General features: G+C 35.2%; 1 protein-coding gene and 1 long non-coding RNA gene across 6 annotated transcripts; both read left to right on the forward strand.

Annotated features, from left to right (window-relative positions):
• Positions 1-554: 554 nt before the first annotated feature.
• LOC110868497 lies at positions 555-4,123 on the forward strand. Of its 5 annotated transcripts, none has more exons than XR_002552493.2 (8): positions 555-937; positions 1,239-1,295; positions 1,393-2,272; positions 2,347-2,399; positions 2,752-2,899; positions 3,387-3,455; positions 3,697-3,837; positions 3,927-4,123. It is a non-coding gene; the product is annotated as an uncharacterized LOC110868497 (long non-coding RNA). The 5 variants fall into 5 exon arrangements; XR_002552492.2 differs by having other exon boundaries at positions 557-937; positions 1,393-1,755; positions 1,930-2,399; XR_004862589.1 differs by having other exon boundaries at positions 560-937; positions 1,393-1,499; positions 1,930-2,399.
• A 7,027-nt stretch (positions 4,124-11,150) lies between these two features.
• LOC110868496 (5-methyltetrahydropteroyltriglutamate--homocysteine methyltransferase) lies at positions 11,151-17,799 on the forward strand. Its single transcript, XM_022117668.2, has 11 exons — positions 11,151-11,297; positions 12,556-12,909; positions 12,993-13,080; positions 13,721-13,848; positions 13,922-14,313; positions 15,028-15,191; positions 15,279-15,359; positions 15,437-15,603; positions 16,124-16,229; positions 16,308-16,558; positions 16,974-17,799. The coding sequence occupies exons 2-11, from the start codon at positions 12,560-12,562 to the stop codon at positions 17,542-17,544; spliced, it is 2,298 nt and encodes a 765-aa protein (XP_021973360.1). The 5' UTR covers positions 11,151-11,297; positions 12,556-12,559; the 3' UTR covers positions 17,545-17,799.
• Positions 17,800-24,120: the final 6,321 nt, after the last annotated feature.

The following is a 24,120-nucleotide window of genomic DNA, read 5'->3' on the forward strand; positions in this document are numbered from 1 at the left end:
ATCTAATCTAATACAAATTTTTATTATCAATAATATTTATTTAAATCTAATAAAAATTCATATATCCTTTAAAATATTAACTATAAATTAATATAACACGAAAAAAAAATCCTTTATTATAAATATGTATTGATATAACGATTTATTAAATGATTAGGCCATTTATAACCCCGTGTAATATTTATATTTAGTTATATTTAATATTATAATGAATTAATTAACATATTAATATTATTTAATCTAACCTATACATGTAATTTAAAAGATTAAATAAATGAATTAATAAATTAATTAGAAACCTAATAAATGTTATCATAATTTAATTAATTAATATATTATTATTTAATATATTTAAATACAAAATTATATTAGATAATATTAATATGTTGAATAAATTATATTTAATATTATTTAGGATATAAAATTTAATTATAATGTTTAACGATATTTAATATTATCTATAATATTATAAAAAGGAGAAGTAATGTACAAAAATGTAATTTGAGTAGGGGTACACATTTTTAAGAAGCATGTACAAGTGACTGTAAGCAGGTAGAAGTGGAAGTTCATCAGACTTTTAAGACGCTCCATGGGTAGGCTAGGAATTTCACCCATGAACCCTAATATCCGATTATATAGCATGCAAATGAATCGTCTTGCAATTGCAATTGAGACGTGAAGATCGAAAGATTGAATGCGAATAATGGTGGGAGTCTCCAGGTTGCAGATGAAGCATCGTATGTTTCAATTTCATCTCAAGTTCATCATGGTTAAACACACAAGACACATCTCACCAATTTTGAATGCCGGAGCAACACAAAGTTTCGACAACAACACTGATTTAGACTCTTATTTGTTTGATTTCTTCAATTTCATCTCATCAATCCGACCACCTGCTTAGGTTTTCCTCAAAAGTACATCATGGCGATGGAATCAGGTACGCTATTTCGAATTCCGTTCTCAAATCCCTTTACTCTAACATGTATCCTTCATAAATTGATTTGTTTAATATCATTTATTGTTTGAATTAGCTCGTTATGCTATAGTTAGGGCTATATTTACGGTCCCTTGTGTTACCTGAACTGTGGATTATCTGTGTAAGGTTAAACTTAAAGGATATATGATATAGAGAGGGGTTATATATATGTGATTGAATAATTTGTGAGTTATTGTGAATGAGTGCTTACATCGTTGATTTTTCGGGTGGACGGTAACTTTTTAATGCTGATATATTGTAGGCAAAAGCAGGTGTCAAGTTTCAGACTCCGGCATCGAACTCAACGTTGAACATGGGAGTGAGTTTTAGTTTTTTTAACAGCCCCATAAAGTTTCATTGTGAAGTTATTTTTTAGTGCGCGAGTTGATTCTGAATTTGATGTACTTTTGTTGCAGGTTGATCCTGTTTTAGCTGGGTTTCGCTTGACAAAGAATTCGTTGTTTGTTCATTGGATCTTCTTTCTGGACTGACTGAAGGTTATGGTAGCGGAATAGAGAGTCTGGTATTCACTTTTTATTATCTATTATCCCCATTTACTATCTAAAACAATTAATTCGAAGTGGTTAAATAAGTTTAATGATTGGTGCGATACAAGGGTCGATGAAGATATTTTTGAGAGAATAATTGGTGCTTTATATATATATATATACAATATTTGCTTAATGACCTGAAGGATCAGAATAGACATGAAGGCGTAAGTGTCAAATTGGTTGATAATCTACATAACAAGACCTTTATCTGATGCTGACCGGGTGAAGGTTAGCCTTTTATCAACTGTAAACGAGCTGAACCGAGACCGAGGTCGCCTAAGCTCGAGTTTGGCTATTTTTTATATATTGATCATTTTTTTAATTTATTTATATACATTTAAAATTACTATTACTATTTTGATACATTATGTATATTTCATTGATGCGTTGGTGACCGAACAGGATTTGAACTCTCAGATCGGCGCGACTCTCTGTTTAGCTGCGGCTTCGATGGCGCGCCGGATCCCGATCCGGTTTATTTGAGGATGGTGGTGAGGACTGAGGATTGAGAAGTTGTTGAAGGTTGACGATTTTAAGGCGAAAGCTGCTTTGTTGACGGTTTTAGGTAGTGTGATTGGTGTCGGTGGTGTTCTTTCGAGTTCGGTTATTGTGAAGAGTTTGGTGAGTGTTTTGGTTGGGTTTGTGGTGAAGAGTGAGGATTGGAGTGTGAGGAAAGCGGCCGCTGAGGCGTTAGAGAAGTTGGCGGTTGTAGAGAGGGATTTGTTGTTGGAGTTTAGGAGTGAAGGTTTGATAACATCTGAGGCGAAAAAGTTTGGTGCAAGTCAATTATTATTAACAATTTGTTTGTCAATATTGCAGGTCAATGCTTTGGAGGTCATTTTCTAGCTTGTACACTATACTCGATAATACATGTGAGTTATTGATTTGAAGGGCAAATTGGTACTTAGTGTTATTTCTTTTTTACATGCACATACACCATACTTGATATTTATATTTTCTTGACCAAGTTAACGGGTCAAAAGGGTATTTTGTACACTGATCGAAATGGGTCGGATTGCTCGTGTATATCGAGTATAGTGTACAAGCCAGAAAGCGACCTGGTTTGAAACCCTAAACTCTTTATAGCGGCGCATTTTTCCATCCTCCCTCTGGTTTGAAAACCCATCATCGTCTTATTTATCATCTTTCGATTCATCTATTAACTGGCTGACACGAAAGGAAGGATGAAAAATCAGTTGGTTTTGATAGATATTGCTTTTGCAGAACTGAAGCGGGCCTCAAAGACGATGTCTTCATCATTTGTGGGTTCGCTAAAGCGATTTGGGGTAGGTGTAATGGAAGAGGCCCCCACTATAGTCTGCAGGCCCATCATCTCTCATATCCCTTGCATCAACACAAGAGACTACTACGGGTACTTGTTTACTAAATACACTTTTGACTCTTTCAATATGCATAAATTAAATATTTTGTTTTGTTTTTCATCCAGGCAGCAAATTTTTGTTTACATGTCAAAATCTCGTACTAATTGTCATCTTCCTCCCTAATGGTTACTATGGGTCCCGGTTAACAACTGTTACGTCTGAGGATAATTCATTGCAATAGCCATTCAAATGTTATAATCCAAAAGTCTTAATTTTTAGGACTCCTCATTTTTAACTAATATGCAATTTGCGTACCTAAGTAAAAAGGATATCTTGAGTATATTGGATTTTTCCTATTTAGGAAACAGTATATTTACTTGATTATCGATTACTCGATGTCTAGAACTGAGATTTACAATACTGAGTAAGAATGAACACTTTATTATCTCATATTATCAACATAAGACACTACACTTAATACCTTTCTTTCATGATTTTATTATCACACTAAATTTGGATATGTTATTGTGATGGTAGGTGACAGAGCTACTCTTGGTCGTATTAGTAATGTTACTGAAGTGCCTGTCAATCATAGGGGCGAAATCAGTAAGTCTTTTTTTCACATTGAATAGCAACAACCTTATCTTTTTTAACTTGTTTCTACTTTTAACCGAGACCGATCACTATTTGCCTATTCATGGAGGAGCACATGCTTTTGTTGAACAAGAATCTGAACAATAGATCCTTGTCATTTGTATAATTCATGAATGGAGATGTACACACGACATTTATATATTGTCACACTATTTTGAGTTATAAATTATAATAAACTTTTGTGATGTTTTAGGTGGTGGATCTTCTTGCACCTTGAGGAGGAAATATTGGTTTTTTTAGTGGTCCTGGTGTCGAAAAAACTATTATTATCGTGGAGCTTATTAACAGTGTTTCCAAGGCCCATGGTACACGTTTTATCACCATAATTTGCTTGGTACTTAGATTTTATATTTTATTGATAAGTTTCATCACCAAAATTTGCTTAACATTTCTTATATAGCATTATTTATTTTTGATTACTAGGTGGTTTCTCAGTAGTATTTGCTGGAGTTGGATAATGAACCCATGAGGGTAATCAATTCTACAAAGAAATGTTGGAGAATGGTGTCAATAAGCTAGGTGACAAGCAGGTATGTGTAGTAGAGGCTTATGTTATATGTAATGTGTTGACTACTTTTGGCTATTTATCTAATAGTTGTACCTTATTGTTTGGAGGTGAATCTTTGTTCTTTATTCATATTTATTGTTAATTTGTATTTTAAAGCATACTAAAAACATATGAAATTTTTTTATGTTTTTTAAAGTATTGAAATTGTGGGAAGCGGGTTTAGGGGATGTTGATGGTTATGGATCAATTCACTTTTATAATTGCTCTATAATATCTGAGTTTTAGAAAATTTTTGGTTTCAAGAATGAGCTGCAGAGGAAGTCAACGAGGATACAGGGTTTAGATATTCTTGCAAATATGAATGCACTTTGATTTTCCAATCGCTCAACTTTGTTTTCTTGAAAGATTTTAGTTACTTAGTAAGGACATCATAATTGAGTATGATATTAGTCGGGACACCCGCCGCAACGCGCGGGCTTTCCCACTAGTAATGAATAAAAAGGAATTAAACGATAGAACTAGAGATGTACAAAAAACCGGTTTTAGAACCGAAACCGGGAAATTTTATAACCGGTTTTAGAACCGAACCAAACCACCAGTTGTAGACCGGTTAGGAATATTCATCTTCGAAACCGGTTTTAAAAACCGGTAGGACCGGTTATTGTTTTGAGTAAAAAAACTGTTAGTAACCGAAACCGGTTATAAAAAATCGGTTTTTGTTTTTGATGAAAAACCGGTTCGGTTAATAACCGGAACCGGTTTTTGAAAAAATCGATTTGTACACCTCTAGATAGAACTATTTAAAAAATGTTTATACGGGGTAAACAAAAATATTAGTCAATGTTTATTGGTTTTATACTTTTATTTTTGTGTTCAACTCTCAACTCAAATACGGTAATCACTATGTTTACGTGACATTTATAAGAACTATCACCGCAATCACCTCATCCATAATATAGCGAGTATATCCGTTAGTTTTTTTTTAAAGATATACATTTTTATTAAATTCATTCAACCCGTGTGATAAACATTTTCTTAAAGATATAACGTTTTTATTTTTTACTATACCAAATTAAATTTATGCAACTCGTGTAATACACAGGGCTTTTAAAAATATAACTTTTTTATTATGGAGTATATAAAATTAGATTTATTCAATCCATATAATACATAGAGTTTATAAAGATATAACTTTTTATTGTTTGTTATATAAAATTACATGTGCTCAACCCGTATAACACATGAGTTTCTTAAAAGTGTAACTTTTTTCATTAGTTAATATATAAAATTAAATTTACTCAACCCGTACAATACACGAGTTTCTTAAAAATACAACATTTTTATTATTTAATATATAAAATTACATTTATTCAACACGTGTAATAAACGAAATTTCTAAAGATGTATATTTTTTTATGTTATTTGGTATATAAAGTTACATTTATTCAACCCGTGTAATACACGGGGTTCTAACCTAGTAGAGTTTTATATAGATTTTCGGTGTATCACAATTAGTCTAACACTAACTATGTAGATAAGAATAAAATATAGTAAAAGGTCTAACAAAATTAAAAAAAAAAACATTTATTTTTAAGCCAAATCAAATAAACTAGTAAAGTAAAAGAGTAAACTGACATTTTGGTCCATGTGGTTTGGGCACTTTTGGCATTTTAGTTCAAATCTCAAACTTTTTAAATCTGGGTCCATGTGGTTTCAGTTTTATTGTCATTTTAGTTCAAAATTCAAAAACCCCCTTTTTTTACTGTTGCAACTGTCTATTTTGTCCTTTTCTGAGGGCATTTTGGTCATTTTACCCACCTGCCCAACTACCCACCCCACCCCCACCCCCACCCCTACCCTTTTTCTTCTTTCCCCCCTTCTGCCGCTGGTGATTTGTTTCTCTCTCTCCCTCTCTATAAACACACACACAAAATTCTTTCCCCCCACCTGCCCAACTACCCACCCCACCACCACCCCTTGCAACCCATCCACCACCGCAACCAACAATCCCCTGCAACCACCGCCCCCTGCAACCACTGGCCCTTTCAACCACCCCCCCCCTGCAACCCAAAACCCACTAGGAATCTCCGCCAATGGAAACTCCAAACAAACACCTCTGATTCTCTCCAAACAACGCTCGTGGTCACCGGACATCCACTGGCGGAGCAAGAGCATCGACGCTCCTTCTACTGACGTTGACATCATCGATGATCGGAAGAGAGAAAGTAATCGGAAGAGAGAGAGAGTGACGGTGACCGTGACGTTGTTGTTCTGTGACGTTGTTGTTCTGTGACGGTGACCATACGAATTTAGGGTTTTGATTTTGGGTGGATTTGGTTGATAAAGGGTTGTGGATTTGGGTGGATTTGGCTGTGATGAGAAGGGGGTGGTGGTCGCGGCTATGGTGAGAAGGAGGGAGGAGGAGGTGGTGGTGGCGCCTGTGGTGAGAAGGGGGGGGGGGAGGTGGCGGTGGTGGAGTTGAAGACTTGGAGGTGGACGTCTGGTGACCATAATTCCAGTGGATGAAACTGTTGTGGTTTCATCATCTGCAATCATCTTTATATAATATAATTTCAAATAACCAAAATGCCCCTGAGGAAAAGAACAAAAACTAGGTTTTTCTTTTAGAAATCAGACCTGATTTCACTTTTGGACTAAAATGGCAATAAAAGTGAAACCACAGGGACCCATATCTAAAAGGTTTGAGATTTGGACTAAAGTGGCAAAACTGACCAAATCATAGGGACCAAAATGGTAGTTTACTCAAAGTAAAAATTAATAAAACTTAATTAAAATAAAAGACTTGCTTCATGTTTTTATTTCGATTATTATTTTTAACAAGGAAAGCAATATATGCTTTAACACCATACGGAGTGGGGCGTGGTTTTTGGCGTGAAGGCCTCAATCATGCCACTACACCACCCCGTTGTTGGCGTTTTGGCTGGCGTGGAGGGAAGGGCGGCATGTTTTTTACGGGCGTGGAGGTTGGGTGATGTATGATGTGAAGGCTTTCATTGGGTGGTGGGTTTTTCTATTGATTTTCTTTGTTTTCTTAAATTTAAAATAATTGTAAAAAGTGTATGTCATGTGTACCATCACGTCACCCTTCTACGCCCCATCTCACCCTGCGTATTTTGGTAACACGCCACTTTTCTGACGCATGCTTACATGTCATCTATGATCTATGTATCATGCCCTATTTTCAACCCCTTCACACTGTGTATTCTAAACAACCTTTCTCCAGACAATCGCTTCAACTTAAAAAGAGGCTGAAGATTGAGCTATGCGATTGACGGTCTAAAAGTACTTTCTATGATATCATTGGTGCATATGTTAACCTTGGGATTAAGTGGGATAAAAAAAAAACCCATGGTGTGGCCATGTGCTATGATACTTTCTTGGAGGAAAAAAATAATAAAAAAAAATAGGTTTTGTAAGGGAAATATCGGAAAAAAATTAATTTATTTTCTGGTTTTTCTTAAAAAGCAATCGGAAAAAAATTAATTTATTTTATGGTTTTTCTTACAAAACAAAATAGAATTCATAAGGGAAATATCGGAAAAAAATTAACTTAGAATAAATTACAAGTCCTTTAAGTATAACTAGAATTATGAAACGTGCCATTTAAAAGATTTAGAGGTTGTTTGGTAGCCTCTGAATGATCATTAAGAGGCTACCTCTTAATGGAACCATTATGAATTTTACCAATGAGAAGGTAGAAGAATGTGACATGTGATGATTTACCATTCAGAGATTAACTCTTAACCATTCAGACTTGAGGTTACCTCTTATTCATTCAGAGGTTTTAAACCATTAAGAGGTAGCATCTGAATGGTCATTAAGAGGCTACCAAACAGCCCCTTAATTTCGGTTTATGTCTAAAATCGCATGCTATGTAATAGTTTATATCATTTTCACCTAACTGAGTTAATTCTCTCAGTTAGGTTAAATTAATGTCAGGGGCAATATTGGTAATACACAAATAATGAATGGCACTATAGGTATTTTACAGAACCCTAAATAACACCCAATCTTTTCATCCATCACCTTCCCCAAATCAGATTAGGGTTTTTAACATCACAAACAAAAAAATGGTATTTCAATCTTTTTCTATACGATTTAAACAAGGACAATAATTGTTCTTTCTCTACTCTTTACTCTCTAACAAAATAGTAAGACACAATCGATGAAATTGAAGAGGGTTTTCCGGTAGTTACCGTTGAATTGTTTAAGGGCTTTGATGGATCGGCGTTGAAAGGAGACGTATTTGGCGGAGAATTTGTGGTTGGTGATGGGGTGACAATGGGCAGCTTCACGGATGGATACGTAGGCGGGACGTCAGGGTTTGGTTGCGGGGGTTGTGGTGGTTTAAGTGGGTTTGTTGGAGGAGATGGTGGCTTTGATTATTGGTAATTTTGGGGCATAGTGAGAGGATGCAGGTGGTGTTTAGTCGGGCTTGTAACACCCCGAAAATTCCGTCCAATTATGTGACGACACGTGTCCAATTCTCCAACTAATCCCCTCTACGCGGAGGGAGAAACCTCTGACTAATCCCGACTATGTGGAAGGAGGAAGGACCTACACTGAACGTTAACTGAAACGTGTTTTTCTAAATCTCCAACTAATCCCGAATATGGGAAGGAGAAAGATAATATTATTTTTATATACATGTCGGCATAGATTCAACTTAATTTACGTTTCAATGCATTTTTCCCTTTTTTTGTGAACTTAGTAGGGTCAAATTCTATACTTTTCTTGCTTATTTTTATGTACGTTTTTATTTGGTCTACGTTTTAACATAAATTTTGTTAAAAAAACGAGTTGATCCAACTATAATACGTTTTCATTAGACGACATAAATTCGAGTTACTTTACGTTTAGACGCCAGTGTAACGCGCAATACGATTCTCTAACTTAAAAACTTAAATAAATTACGTGTTTATTTTTTTATGTAAGTGTCAATGTAAATTCAAATTGGTTAACGTTTTGACGTAAATTTATTTCGTGAATAAGTTGGGTCAAATATAATACGTTTTCGTGCTTATTTTTATGTACGTTTTCAGTTGCTCTACGTTTTGATGTAAATTTTGTTCAGAGTGTCAAATGTAATACGTTTTCATTACATGGTATAAATTCGAGTTAATTTACATTTCGATAACGCCGCAACGCGCAGAAAAATATACTTGTTCTATACATTTTTCTTTGGTATATTAAAGTTCATCTATTTGGTAATTTTGAACCTAGTTGCGAGTTTTATATAGAAAATAATTAATTACAAATTAGGTCATGGCTATTGATACAGTATATATTTTTACTTTTTTTATAATCCCTATCTCATTATTAAAAAAAAAATAAAAAAAAAAAACAGAAAGAATGAATTAAATAAAAAGTGTTTACCATCAAATACTTGCTACATACACTGATACACGTAGTATTAAAGTAATTATTAAAACATAAAAGAGGTTACCATCATGCAAACATGTGGTATCATCCTTGAGGAACGTCGCTAGTAACTTCGTCATTCGTCACCAACTCCTTCCCCACCAACAATCCTCTACTCATATTTTATATTAACAAAGGTTTCTTACTATTATTCTTATGCTCTTTTGAATACTTTATACGTGGAATCTTGTTACTATTTTGTGATTAGTTGTTTCAAGCTAAATTAAAATGTAATAGTTATATTAACAGGAGGTGGTAGTCATGTTGAGGATCACAATCATGTCATGTTGGCGGGTTAATATATGCAACCCATATCCAACCCATATCATTATTCTAATCAAAGATTTCAATCATAACCCACACACATGAATTTGAGTTAAGCCGAACACGACCTGTTTAACCTTTTTTAAATGAGTCATACGTGTTAACGAGTTATTATGACTGTCCAAAAAACTCGCGACTCGCTCGAATTTAACTTAGAAAAAGATCGCTCGATATGGTTGATTTGAAACGTAGCCAAGCCAGCTTGGCTCGGTTAGAAATCGAGCCTAGCTCGGCTCGCTTGTTAACTCATCTCGGTTTAGCTTGGATTATTTACTTTTAATATATTTTATTTTTATATAATATATTACAAAAATTGGTTATTACTGGCAACTGTGTAGGAGTGTAGTTAGATATCTATGATATATTTTGGGGTTTATTGTGATGCTAATAAACTTATATTGTATTTTGTTGAAATTTATTTTTATTTTTATTTTTTGTATTTGATTGAGCTTGATTTTAGCTGGTAATATATTATCTTGAACTTATAATATACAAGTTCTTTTGAATTATTTAATGATATTTAGACTATTGAATTTTAAAGCTATGTATTAATTTTTTCTTACATATTCAAGTCTAACCAAGTCGAGCCGAGCTAACTCGGTTAAAACTCAAGCCAAGCTCGAGCTTAGATTTTCAGCTAGGTTTCTAATCTAATCCAAGTCGAGCCTGCTCAGTTTATAATCGAGCTGAGCCCAAGCTTGCCCTAACTCGGCTCATATCAGCTCGTGAACAACCCTAATGATGAGTATCAGTAACATGATTAATGATGAGAGTATGAATTTAACAAGTAAATAACATGGTTTGACAATACTAATATTATTATGACCAACGATGTAAAACGGAAAACCCCAAAAACCAAAAACAAAATTATAAAAGTTTCTTCTCTAAATACTTGAACAAGTTAACAAATCAACTCGAGCAAAACCCATTTTCTAAATGGATTATATAGGCTGACTCAAAACCTGTTTTTAATGTTGTAATCTGATCGTGTGAAGAACCATCACCCCTGAATCTGCCAATAATCTTTAGATCAATTGGTGGAAGGTTTGCATTTCTCTTGAGAGATGCAAGTTCAACTTTCACTTGGTGCAGAGTGAGACATTGGTGGACAATGATAGGAGACTTAGGGAAACTTGAGTTCGATCCTTGAGCCAAACGGTTTTTACTGGTAATTTAACCGTCGTGCCTATGGGCAGGTGGGTTACCGGGTTTTTCCTGAAATTGGTGATGGGCTCGGGTTACTCTCGGAGTACTCCGTTCGGTTCAGTGGGTGTCCTAAGAATGTTCAGGATTGATTTTGTTGGCCGATAAAAAAACAAAAAAAAAATAAATAAAAAGAAAAAGAAAAAGAAAACCTGGTAGGCCCGTGAGTACAGTGTGAGATAGATTGGTAGATCTGATCTCACCAACCACACTCTTATCAATCCTCTATATATATAATCCCACTCTCCACCTTCACCAATTCGTGTCAACCATTCTTCTCCCACTCTCTCACTTCCATTTCTACCCATTTTTAACAGGTACGCCCCTGTCGGCTGCTATGGACTAATTGATATGATGTTATATGTGAATCTAAATTCAATTCTGAAAATTTTAAGTAATATAGTTAGATCTGAATGTAAGCGTCCGTGATCTGCTTCCATGTTTCCTTGTGTACGTGGATTAGGTATCACATATGCATGTAGACGATCACATTTGTTTTTATGCATTGTAGTTCTAGTTAGGGTTTTTATAAGTTTTGTGAGATTTTAGGTTTAGTAAATGGATTATTAAGACCTCCGGATGTCCGGATCCTTTGATCTCTAACGGATTTTTATACTTAGATGGATTGATAATGGGATAAGATCTGGTGATCTATGGTTTCGAGAGCTATGGATCGATAACTGGATCTTGATTTTACATATAATGTTAAATCAGTTTGTATATGAAATGATTTGTTATGTTCTGTTATGTTCTGTTCACATTTTGTGTTGCTGCAAATCGAACAAGTTTTCATCTGCCTCGGTTTCGTAAAGTAGATCGAAATATTAGGTGTGACATGATAACTGCATGTTATTATACACACAGAGGTTTTTTTTACTGTGATCATGATTAGTGCGAGTGTGCGACGCAAGTAATGTTTTATTTTTACATTTGAGTATGTCTATACTGTTTCAAAACATGAGGTAGTGTATTACTGTATTAGTGTATGTATATGAGTAGTTGTATAGCCGAGAGTGTCGGTTACCTTTCGGTTAGTCTGTTAGTGATTCGGTTAGGTAGCTCCATTGTAGTTCGTTCTCCTATCTATAGAATAGAGCTTCTCATCGTACATCTTGATTGATTCGCTTTCATATGAGATAGATGAGTTCTTGGTGACTTTAAGTGTAACGAAATCCGGAGAGTAGCAGTGTAGGACAACCTTTAAAGCAGTGGCGGATCCAATGTTTTTCGTTACGAGGGCCAAAAACAGGTCGTGTAAATAAGGGCCGGTTCAAAGAAGACTAGATTATTTAATCTAGTCTTCTTTGAACCGACCCTTATTTATACGACCTGTTTTTGCCCCCCTGTTTGCTGAACTACAAAGTTACTTTCAACAATTTCAGTAACTATTTTTAAAGAAAGTAATCATGTATTAGGTGCTCGTCACTATAGCATGGTTATATTAGGATCAGTTTCGGTTTATACTACTTTACTATTCAATGATGATGATGATTTAGTATGTAGATTTACAGCTTGATGTTAACACGTGGTAGTCTTTCTTTGTTTCCTTAAATTAGTTAACTTGTGGTGGAACAGGACAATGGCATCTCACATTGTTGGATATCCCCGTATGGGCCCCAAGAGAGAGCTGAAATTCGCTCTCGAATCGTTCTGGGACGGCAAGAGCACCGCTGAAGATTTGCAAAAGGTGGCTGCTGATCTCAGATCATCCATCTGGAAACAGATGTCCGATGCTGGCATTAAGTACATCCCTAGCAACACATTTTCGTACTACGATCAAGTTCTCGACACCACCGCCATGCTTGGTGCCGTCCCCGCAAGATACAACTGGAACGGCGGTGAAATTGGTTTCGACACTTACTTCTCCATGGCTAGAGGAAACGCCTCGGTTCCCGCTATGGAAATGACCAAGTGGTTTGACACCAACTAGTAAGTTCCGTAATCACACCGAGGTTTTCGTATGTTGATTTGCACCATAATTTGATTGTTATACTGATGTTTTTGATGAACAGCCATTTCATTGTACCGGAGTTGGGCCCTGATGTGAAATTCTCGTATGCGTCTCACAAGGCTGTGACTGAATACAAGGAGGCTAAAGCGGTATGTGTTCTGATGTGTTTTCAGTAGGGCTGCAAACGAACCGAACGAACACGAAGAAGACCTTGTCCGTGTTCGTCTGTTAAGGAAATATATGTGTTCATGAACACTTACCGAACGAGGTTTTATGTTTGTGTTCGTTTGTTAAGGAAATGAACGTGTTCGTTTGCTAATTTTAAGCAATTAACGCAAATGAACGTTCATGGACACAAATGGAAACAAACGAACACAAACAAGCGTTCATACACACAATACATTTATTATACTTATATTTATTATATATTTTGTTTGCCGGAGTTTTGAAGTATTTAAAGAAAATATAAAAACTAAAATACAATCGACCACAATCGAACATAAACACGAATGAACTATCGAACACAATCAAACATTACCGAACGTCCACGAACATAAACGAACCAACACGGCCTCTGTTCACATTCATTCAATTAATTAAACGAATGGAATTTCCTGTTCGTGTTCGTTTGTTTAATAAACAAACAAACACAAACGAACTTCCCACCGAACAGTTCACGAATTGTTCGCTGGACGTTTGGCTCGTTTGCAGCCCTAGTTTTCAAGGTTTTTTCTGGATGTGATTTAGTTATCTCGTTGTTAATATGTTTATTGATTCTTTATCGTGCAGCTCGGAGTCGATACGGTTCCGGTCTTCGTTGGCCCCGTCAGCTACTTATTGCTATCGAAACCTGCAAAGGGTGTTGAGAAAACCTTCGATCTGTTATCCCTTCTTGATAAAATCCTTCCGATCTACAAGTATGCCTTTTTCTTACTCATTTTCGTTATTTTCGTTTATATGTTCATATTGTAACAAGAACGACTCCTGCAGGGAAGTTATCGCTGAGTTGAAGGAAGCAGGTGCTACGTGGATCCAATTTGACGAGGCTACCCTCGTGAAGGATCTCGAGCCCTACCAGTTGGAAGCTTTCACTAAGGCGTACTCTGCGCTAGAATCGGCTTGTTCGGGTCTTAACGTTATCGTTGCAACCTACTTTGCCGATGTTCCAGCTGAAGCATTCAAAACACTAACTTCCTTGCCTGGCGTTAGCGGTTACACTTTTGATTTGGTCCGTGGTGAAAAGACTCTCGGTTTGATTAAAAGCAGCTTCCCGTCAGGCAAATACCTGTTTGCAGGAGTTGTTGACGGAAGAAACATTTGGGCTAATGATCTTGCTGGATCGCTTACTGTCCTTAAGTCACTCGAGGGTATTGTGGGAAAAGGTAGTTTTCTTTCTTACTTTATACGGTAGGGGTGAGCAGAAAACCGAAAAAACTGAACCGAAACCGAAAAAACCGATTTAACCGAACCGAAATTTACGGTTCGGTTACGGTTTATATTTTTTGAAAACCGAAAAAAACCAAACCAAGCCGAATAATCTAAAAAATCATTTTTATTAATGTTTGTTATACATTGATTTAGGAATTATTAGTTTATTCTTCAATGTTAAGTATTTATAATAAAAACATCAACGTGTTTATCTATCTTTGAAATGATTTATCCTTTGCCTACAAGAAATAACAAAATTTAACATATGATAAATTAAATGATTTTCAAAGTACTATAAAAGAAAATGTCTTAATAAAAACTTTGGAGAAACAGAAAAATAGATTAGAAGGTTAAGTTTATGTGAACAATATTAATTAAAATGGTTAAATTTAATAACTTTAATGTAAACATCTATGAGAATTCTTGAATCTTGGATTATACTTTTTATTTTTGAATCTTATGTGGTTTTGTTTAAAAAAACGAAAAACCAAACCGAAACCAAACGGTTTTCAGTAACCAAAAACCGAACATTTCGGTTACGGTTTCGGCTTTACCATAAAACCGAACCGCACCGAACTAAACCGTGCACACCCCTACTTTATAGCTCTAAAGCTTTCCATTTAAATTCCCAATATGCTAACGTAGAATTTGGCATACTGTGTATGCAGATAAGCTCGTTGTTTCAACCTCTTGCTCACTTCTCCACACTGCTGTCGATCTTGTGAACGAAACCAAGTTGGACGATGAAATCAAATCATGGCTCGCATTCGCCGCACAAAAGGTTGTTGAAGTCAACGCATTGGCCAAGGCTCTTGCCGGTCAGAAAGACGAGGTATGTGTTCATTTGGCTCGTGTTTGCTTAAATTCATCGTTTCAATAATTTACGAAATGGTGTGACAAAATTGTGTTCTTATTTCAGGCGTACTTCTCCGCTAATGCTGCCGCTCAGGCTTCAAGAAAATCATCCCCGAGAGTGACAAACGAAGCAGTCCAAAAGGCTGTAAGTTATCAAGATTCCGTTCATATGGTTGCATTTTGGTGTATAAAATTTATGCTTACTTTTTTTGGTTTTTTCAGGCTGCTGCTTTGAGGGGTTCGGACCACCGTCGTGCAACCAATGTTAGCGCTAGACTAGATGCGCAACAAAAGAAGCTGAACCTTCCGATCCTCCCAACCACCACCATCGGTTCGTTCCCTCAAACGATTGAGCTCAGGAGAGTTCGTCGTGAGTACAAGGCTAAGAAGTGAGTAATTTTACAGGTTGATGATAGGGCTGCAAACGAACCAAACGAACACAATATATGTGTTCATGAACACTTATTGGCCGAGATTTTATGTTCATGTTCAGTTGTTAAGGAAATGAACGTGTTCGTGTTCGTTTGTTACTTTTAGGCAACAAACGTTCATGAACACAAATTAATGTTCAATGACATAAATGGAAACAAACGTACACAAACAAGCGTTCATGAACAAAATATATAATACAATGGTACTTATTAAATATTTTATTTGTCGGAATTCTGAAGTACGTAAATAAAATATAAACATACACGAACACGTTACCGAACATTCACGAACATAAATGAACGAACGCGGCCTCTGTTCATGTTCGTTCATTTAATTAAACGAACGAACACAAACGAACTTCCCGCCGAATGGTTCATGAACTGTTCGCTAAACGTTTGGTTAGTTTGCAGCCCTAGTTGATGATGTTATAATGATATCATATTAATACTTTGTTCTCACAAAACATTGTTTTGGTAGGATTTCTGAGGAAGAGTATGTTAAAGCCATCAAAGAGGAGATCAGCAAAGTTGTTCAACTCCAGGAAGAACTCGATATTGATGTGCTCGTCCACGGAGAGCCAGAGGTATGTATATATATATATATATATTACATTTCAATAATTGGTTGAAAAGGTTTTCTAAAATGAATATAATAATTTCAGAGAAACGACATGGTTGAGTACTTTGGTGAGCAATTGTCTGGTTTTGCCTTCACCGCTAACGGATGGGTGCAATCATATGGGTCACGCTGTGTCAAGCCACCAATCATCTACGGTGATGTCAGCAGGCCAAAGGCCATGACGGTGTTCTGGTCCTCAATGGCTCAAGAAATGACCAAACGCCCGATGAAGGGTATGCTTACCGGTCCAGTTACCATTCTCAACTGGTCCTTTGTCCGTAATGACCAGCCCAGGTATGATTCTATCACAAAAAAAGAGTAAAATGCCTTTTTCATCTAAGGTTTGTTTTTCCGCATATGGATCCAAAAGGTTTGAAATCTTGCCAATTTCATCCGGCTCGTTAACTCCATCCATTTTTCTCCGTTAAGTCAGGGGTATTTCCGCTCTTTTTGTTAACTTAAAGGGCAATTTGGTCTTTTTCACTTCATGTACGAAAATACCCCTAACTTAACGGAGAAAAATGATTGGAGTTAATGAGCCGGATGAAAATGGCAAGAATTCAAACCTTTTGGATCTGGATGCGAAAAACAAACCTTTGGACGAAAGTCGCAAAGCGAACAAAAAATAGCATTTTACTCGAAAAAAAATATTTTAATTATTCCACAAAGAATTTTGCTAAATTTAATATTCTTGTTTGTTTGTTTCTAGATTTGAAACGTGCTACCAGATTGCGTTGGCCATTAAAGACGAAGTTGAGGATCTCGAGAAAGCTGGAATCACAGTGATCCAGATTGATGAGGCCGCTTTGAGAGAAGGATTGCCGCTAAGGAAAGCCGAACACGCGTTCTACTTGGACTGGGCCGTGCACTCCTTCAGAATCACCAATGTAGGTGTTGCCGACACCACCCAGATCCACACCCACATGTGCTACTCCAACTTCAATGACATCATTCACTCCATCATCAACATGGACGCTGATGTCATCACTATCGAGAACTCACGATCAGACGAGAAGCTACTGTCGGTGTTCCGTGAGGGAGTTAAGTATGGTGCGGGAATCGGGCCCGGTGTGTATGATATCCACTCTCCGAGAATCCCGTCCATGGAGGAGATTCATGACAGGATTAACAAGATGCTTGCGGTTTTGGAGACCAACATTTTGTGGGTGAACCCTGACTGTGGGCTTAAGACCCGTAAGTATGGTGAGGTCAAGCCTGCCTTGCAGAACATGGTTGCAGCCGCGAAGAAGCTTCGTGCTGAGCTCGCTAGTGCCAAGTGAGGGTGTTTCTTGAAGAAGGTCGAGTTTTATGTTATTACAATGATTGATTGATTGATATTACAGTTGATCCAATGATGATATGGTTTAGACTTTAGATCTTGTGTGTTCTTGGCTACTGTTGCACTCTTGTTATGTCATTGTTACGTTCTTTTTGGAAAAATTATGGGATTTGAAAGTATAAATTCAAAGGAGATTGTCCTTTGTCACGCCTCTACTTTATGTTTTTTTATAGAAATTATACTTCTTTATGCTTAACTTTTTTCTCTGTTTTCAATTAGATATTTTAGAGTTAAATGCCATTTTAGTCCCTGTGGTTTGAGTTATTTTGCCAGTTTAGTCCAAAGGTTTCATTTTTAACCTGTGGGTCCAAAAAGGTTTCACAGTTGCCATTTTAGTCAACTGGGTTAACTTTATCCATTTTTTCTGTTAACGAGAAGACCAATTCGGTCATTTTATATGGATGAATTACCCTTTTAGTTAATAGAATTACATACAAAATGACCAAATTGGCCTTCTCGTTAACAGAAAAAATAGATGAAGTTAACCCAGTGGACTAAAATGGCAACTGTGAAACCTTTTTGGACCCACATGTTAAAAATGAAACATTTGGACTAAACTTGAAACCTTTTTGGACCCACATGTTAAAAATGAAACCTTTGGACTAAACTGGCAAAAATGGCCCAAACCACAGGGACTAAAATGACATTTAACTAGAAGTAATCTCTTAATTCCTATTAGTAGTAGAGGTAATGTTGTTTATATCTTACTCTCTTCAACCCTGCTTTAGTTTTGTTATTGATGGGATTTACTGAATATACTGATGATGACCATGACATTATTTTAGCTTTATGTATATAAATCAACGAATGAGTAAAGACTATGACATTAAATTATAATTTTTGTCAAAAGAAAGTTGTTAAGTATATAAAATTATATGTAAAAGTAGTAAATGAAGTTAAATATATAAGAATGTCATTTATAGTCATTATACATGAATAAACTAATCCAAATACTTTTTTAGAAACAATTTATTGATTTACTGGCTTTTCTCACCATAAAGCTAATCCGAACACTTTTTTTTTTAAAAACTCCATTTAAAAAAGTCATAAACCGAGTTTCTAAAACCCAAACACCAAGTTTCTAAAACGCAAAGCTCAATATAAAATAAACATTTGTCGATGAGTCATCTTTATATTGGACTGGACCCAACTTTACAGGGCCGACCCAACATAAGTTGGTCCAATTTCTGTAAGCCCAAGTCTGGGCTATCCTATTAAGGTTAGAGCCCAACAACATTATATAGATAAGAGGGCCCACCTACAACGCACACAAGTAGTGGTGCACAAATCGAGTTTTTTTAAAAACCGGTTCCGGGTATGGAACCGGGTTTTACAAAATCGGGTTTTTTTTTTAAAACCGGGTCGGGTCCAGGTCCGGGTTTTCTACCAAAAATGTATACCCTATATACCCGGGTTTGGGTCGGGTTTTATAAAACCCGGGTATTATAATACCCTATTTCCGGGTTCGGGTCCGGTTCGGGTATTCATCGTGTAGGGTTCGGGTATGCATCTGGTTGGGAAAAAACCCGCACCGGGTATTAAAAAAACCCGACCGAAACTATGCTTATAAAATGAGTTTTTTCCCAAACTAGTGTAGATAGAAAAAGTATTTACCTATTTGGGTACTTTGAAAAACATTTATCTATTTGGGTATTTTTCTATATCCCTTTAATTTTTTACCTAATTTATACATTTCTTTTTATTTTTCTGCCCAAAGTTAAATTAGATTACTCACAGAATTAGAATCAGCAATAATATGAGTAATTATTTTTTATAAAAAACTAAAAAATTATGCAAATATTCAAAAAAAATCTGCAAAAATTCTACAAAAAAATCTGCCATCCACAAAAAATATACAAAAATATATTAAAAATTCTACAATAATTCTGCAAAGTTAAAAAAAATTGCAAAAAAATATTATAAAAAAACATATAATCTACACTAGTTTGGGAAAAAAACTCCATTTCTTTTTCCGTTTTATTTTCTTTTTATAACCTCAAATTGTCTAGGCCCCGTTTAAACTAAGCTCATAAAAAAAAAACAATAAATTCACAAATTTACTCCCCTAAGTTATATCGATTAAGTGATAGTAATCTGGCGGAAAGTTTGATATTTCAAACAAGTTTATTTAAACTCAAGCAATTTATAAAATAAAGTTACAAATTTCGAATTTTCTTGAAATTTGAGTTTTGAGAAAAGATCTTAAGTATTTTAATTATTTCAGTTTTATTGATAGTGATTATTTCTCCAATATTCTGTACGTATAAGTAGTTTGGTTTTTTTTTTTATATAGATATTAACCCCTAACGAACTACACAATGTGGACCATCAAATCCACCAATTATTACCCTATAGATTATATGGTTTTTTTTTAATAATATTTTTTGCAGATTTTTTTTTAACTTTGCAGAATTATTGTAGAATTTTTTAGTATATTTTTGCATATTTTTTTTTGAATATTTGCAGAATTTTTTATTTTTTACAAAAAATAATTACTCATATTTTTGCTGATTCTAATTCTGTGAGTAATCTAATTTAACTTTGGGCAGAAAAAAAAAGAAATGTATAAATTAGGTAAAAAATTAAAGGGATATAGAAAAGTAACCAAATAAGTAAATATTTTTCAAAGTACCAAAATAGGTAAATACTTTTTCTATCTACACTAGTTTGGGAAAAAAACTACTTATAAAATGTATCAAACATAACTCTCACACATAGACATCAAATCTATTGATAAACAGAGGTACAATTTATAAACAGAGGCACAATTAATAGTTCTTCATGTGGTTATTTATTCCTGTCATCTAGACGTCGATTTTCGGTTTCAAGATTGTTACATTTTTAAGTCATTCCTAGTAAAATCTTGACAAAGTTGTTGAGATTTTAAATGTCCAATTTATTATACCGAAAAGATAATAAAAATTGAACACACACACTTTACTATATGTATTATATACCCCTTGAACTTTATAAACAGAGGCATAATTTATTAAATACAAAAACTAATAATGATATTAAACAAACAAAGAAAATAGAAGGGCCAACATATATTGGCATATTTGTTTCCACTTGTAATGAAATATACTAAATAATTAAGTAGCGATGGCAAATATCATTAGAAACCTAATAATTAAACAAGATTACATCAAAGTGTATACATAAAAACCGGGTTTTGGGTATTATAAAAACCGGGTTTTGGGTATTATAAAAACCGGGTTTCGGGTATAAACCGGGTATAAAAAACCCGGTTCCGGGTTTGGGTTTTAGATCAAATATGCATACCCGGTCCCTACCCTATAGGTAGGGTCGGGTTCAGGTTCGGGTATAGAAAACCCGGTTCTGGGTTTTTTTTTCCGGGTCCGGGTTTTTTGTGCACCACTACACACAAGTCATTCATTGTTCTTTAAACTTTGCTTACATATATAATATTACATACATATAATGTGGCCTTGACCAACTGGAATGTCAGAGTGTCCATGGGGCTTCAAGCTTGTGACCCTCTAACAAGTTATTTTCGTGGTTGCAGCTTGCTTTGTCTTGATGAAAGTAGAAAACATATATAATCATATGGGAGGCGAAGTTGAACATGATCGATCTTCTTCAAGCATTGCTACCCGAGTCTGTAACCTCCATGGTGTGGATTTAAAAGTAACATCTATAACACATTTTTTTATATTCTTAGCTCTTTTCTTCATTTTTCATGTATCTCAAATATTTAACCAGAAGAATATATAAATGAAGCAAAAATATAATATTTCTTGAAATAAAAAATCTAAAACCTATAACAACTTTAAATTATAGGATCTTAAATTAGATCAGTATTTTGAATCGAAGACAACCCAACAAATATTTGTGTAACTTTATGTTTTAACCATGTAAATCATAATTGCTAGTTGTTAGGGCATAAAGAGGATTAACATGAATAAAGGGGCGGTTTTTGAAATTTAACAAAGTACAAGGTGTAACTTGAAATACATTTTTTCCGGTCAAAGCCATGCCACTTGCCAGACGTATATGAGGTGGAAATTATAATTATTTATATTGAGTATTTTTTTATGAAAAAAAAAATCAAATGTTTCCGAATTATTAAAGTAATCAAATTAAGCAAAACGTATATGTCAAATAAACACGTGCGTACATATTTATTAAACATCCCCTTCCGTAGGTCCTTTTAATTTTCATTTAGAGTAAACTGTTATTTTGGTCATTGTGGTTTGGCCAGTTTTGCCACTTTAGTCCAAATCTCAAATTTATTACATTTGGGTTCCTGTGGTTTGAATTTTGTTGTCATTTTAGTCCAAAATCCAAAAACCTTATCTTTTTTTACTGTTGCAACCTCCTATTTTGTCTTTTAGCTCAGGGGCATTTTGGTCATTTTGCTTTTCATTTAACCTTTTGTTAATTAACATTTTCTTCTCCAAATAAATGATCATCATCCCCAAATAAAACCTAGCTGACTCTCTCTCTTCTCTCTCTAAATCGATTGTTGCAACCCAGATCCATGGATAACATATTTTTTACTGTTGCAACCCAGATCCATGGATAACATATTTTCAACACCTCTCTCTCCTAACAAACATAAAACCCAGATCTTTCTGTTCATCTTTCTGTTCAACATTTATCAGAAGTAGATGAATCCATATTTGAAGTAGATGAATCCATATCTGAAGATGAAGAGTGATCTGAAGTAGATGAATCATAACCCAGATCTGAAGTAGATGAATCCATATCCGAAATAGATGAATCCATATATGAAGATGAAGAGTGATCTGAAGTAGATGAATCATAACCCAGATCTGAAGTAGATGAATCAAATAAATCGATGGATCTACATCTTCATCTGAAACAGACGACCGTGATTTCGTTACCGCCCCCCTCTCTCGCACCCCCTGCCACCACCCTCTCGCACCCCCTGCAACCACCGCCCTCTCTCTCTCTCTTACATCACAACACCTCCGCCGGTTCTCTCTATCTCTCTCCTCTCCTGATTTCGTTACCGCCCCCATCTACCACCACCGCCCCCAGAAACCATCATCATCAACCATCAAACACCACCCCACTCCACTGACCACCATCCGGTAACCTGCAACATCTCCGGCGACCTGCAACATCTCCGGCGACCACCACCTCCATCTTCCTGCTCCGCCGGTTCTGTCTCTCTCTCCTCTCCTGTTTTTCGGCTGAAGTTAATTTTAGGGTTTTGATGTAATTGGGATAGGGGTATTTATATTATGTGGGTTTTGTAATAAATAAATTGCTTTAATAAAAATTAAATGACCAAATTACCCCTGCAGATAAAGACAAAAAGGGGGCCTTAAAACAGTAAAAAATCAGAGATTTTGAGATTTGGACTAAAATAGCAACAAAATGCAAACCACAGGGACCCAGATGTAATAAGTTTGAGATTTGGACTAAAGTGGCAAAACTGGTCAAACCACAGGGACCAAAATGGCAGTTTACTCTTTCATTTAAATCAAATTTTTAAAAATGTTACTCCTTTAGATTAATCTGTTCCGAGTCAGGAGGGAAAGAATAAAGATGAAAATATGAAAAAATCATGTTTCCGATATTTTTTAAGAATAGAAGGGGAGACGAAAGGGGGGAAAAGGGAAGAAAATTTGTAAGAAAAGAGATGAAAATATGAAAAAACCATGTTCCCGAGATTTTTTAAGGATAGAAGGGGAGAGAAAATGAGGGAAAAGAGAAGAAAATTTGTACCTGTATTTATCCTCCCAAATCGAAGAGATTAGAAACACAGTGAATCCTAAATTATTATTTTTTATGTAGGTTTAAACATGAGAATTCCCTTTAAAAGACATATTTCTTTACTCTTTACCAAGTAAGCTAACCCTATATTGACACTTTTCTTTTAAATCATTACTTAACATAAAAAAACATTTAATATTAGTGGTAGACCCAAGAATTATTTACTGAGAGTATAGATGAGATATTCAAGCATATTTTCAAGAGATGCTGTCGGATTTTTTTGCCTAAAATATACACTATTTTTTTTTAAGGGGTGGGGCCGCCCACCTTTAGCCAAAGAGTGAATCCGCCCCTGTTTAATATACAAAAGTTTATCAAGTGATCATTTGTTTAATTGTTACATTTCACTGTTAAAACTAATTAAAACTAATCTAATCTGTTAACACATTGTTAATGATATGTTATACTTAGGGGTGCAAACGAGCTGAGCAGCTCACGAGTTGATCGGGATCGGCTCGGAAAAAAAATAAAGTTTGACATGTGAGGCTCGTCAGGCTCGTTGAGCTTTAGTGTAATATTAGTATTTAATAACCATAACCGATTGGTTATGGTGGTTTAGGTTTTGATGGTTATAGCGGGTCGGTTATGATCGATTAACCTAGAATTTGAGCCTAGCTAAAAATAACTCAAAGTAATATAATCATGCGTTATTTGGGTCTGAAAGTTTGGGCTTGAAATTTGTGACCATAAAATAAATTGTTATTGCGCATTTCTATATATTACATTACTATATCACATAGCATAATAAACT

The sequence above is a fragment of the Helianthus annuus genome, chromosome 7 (assembly GCF_002127325.2).
Source record: "Helianthus annuus cultivar XRQ/B chromosome 7, HanXRQr2.0-SUNRISE, whole genome shotgun sequence".
NCBI classification, from domain to species: domain Eukaryota; kingdom Viridiplantae; phylum Streptophyta; class Magnoliopsida; order Asterales; family Asteraceae; genus Helianthus; species Helianthus annuus.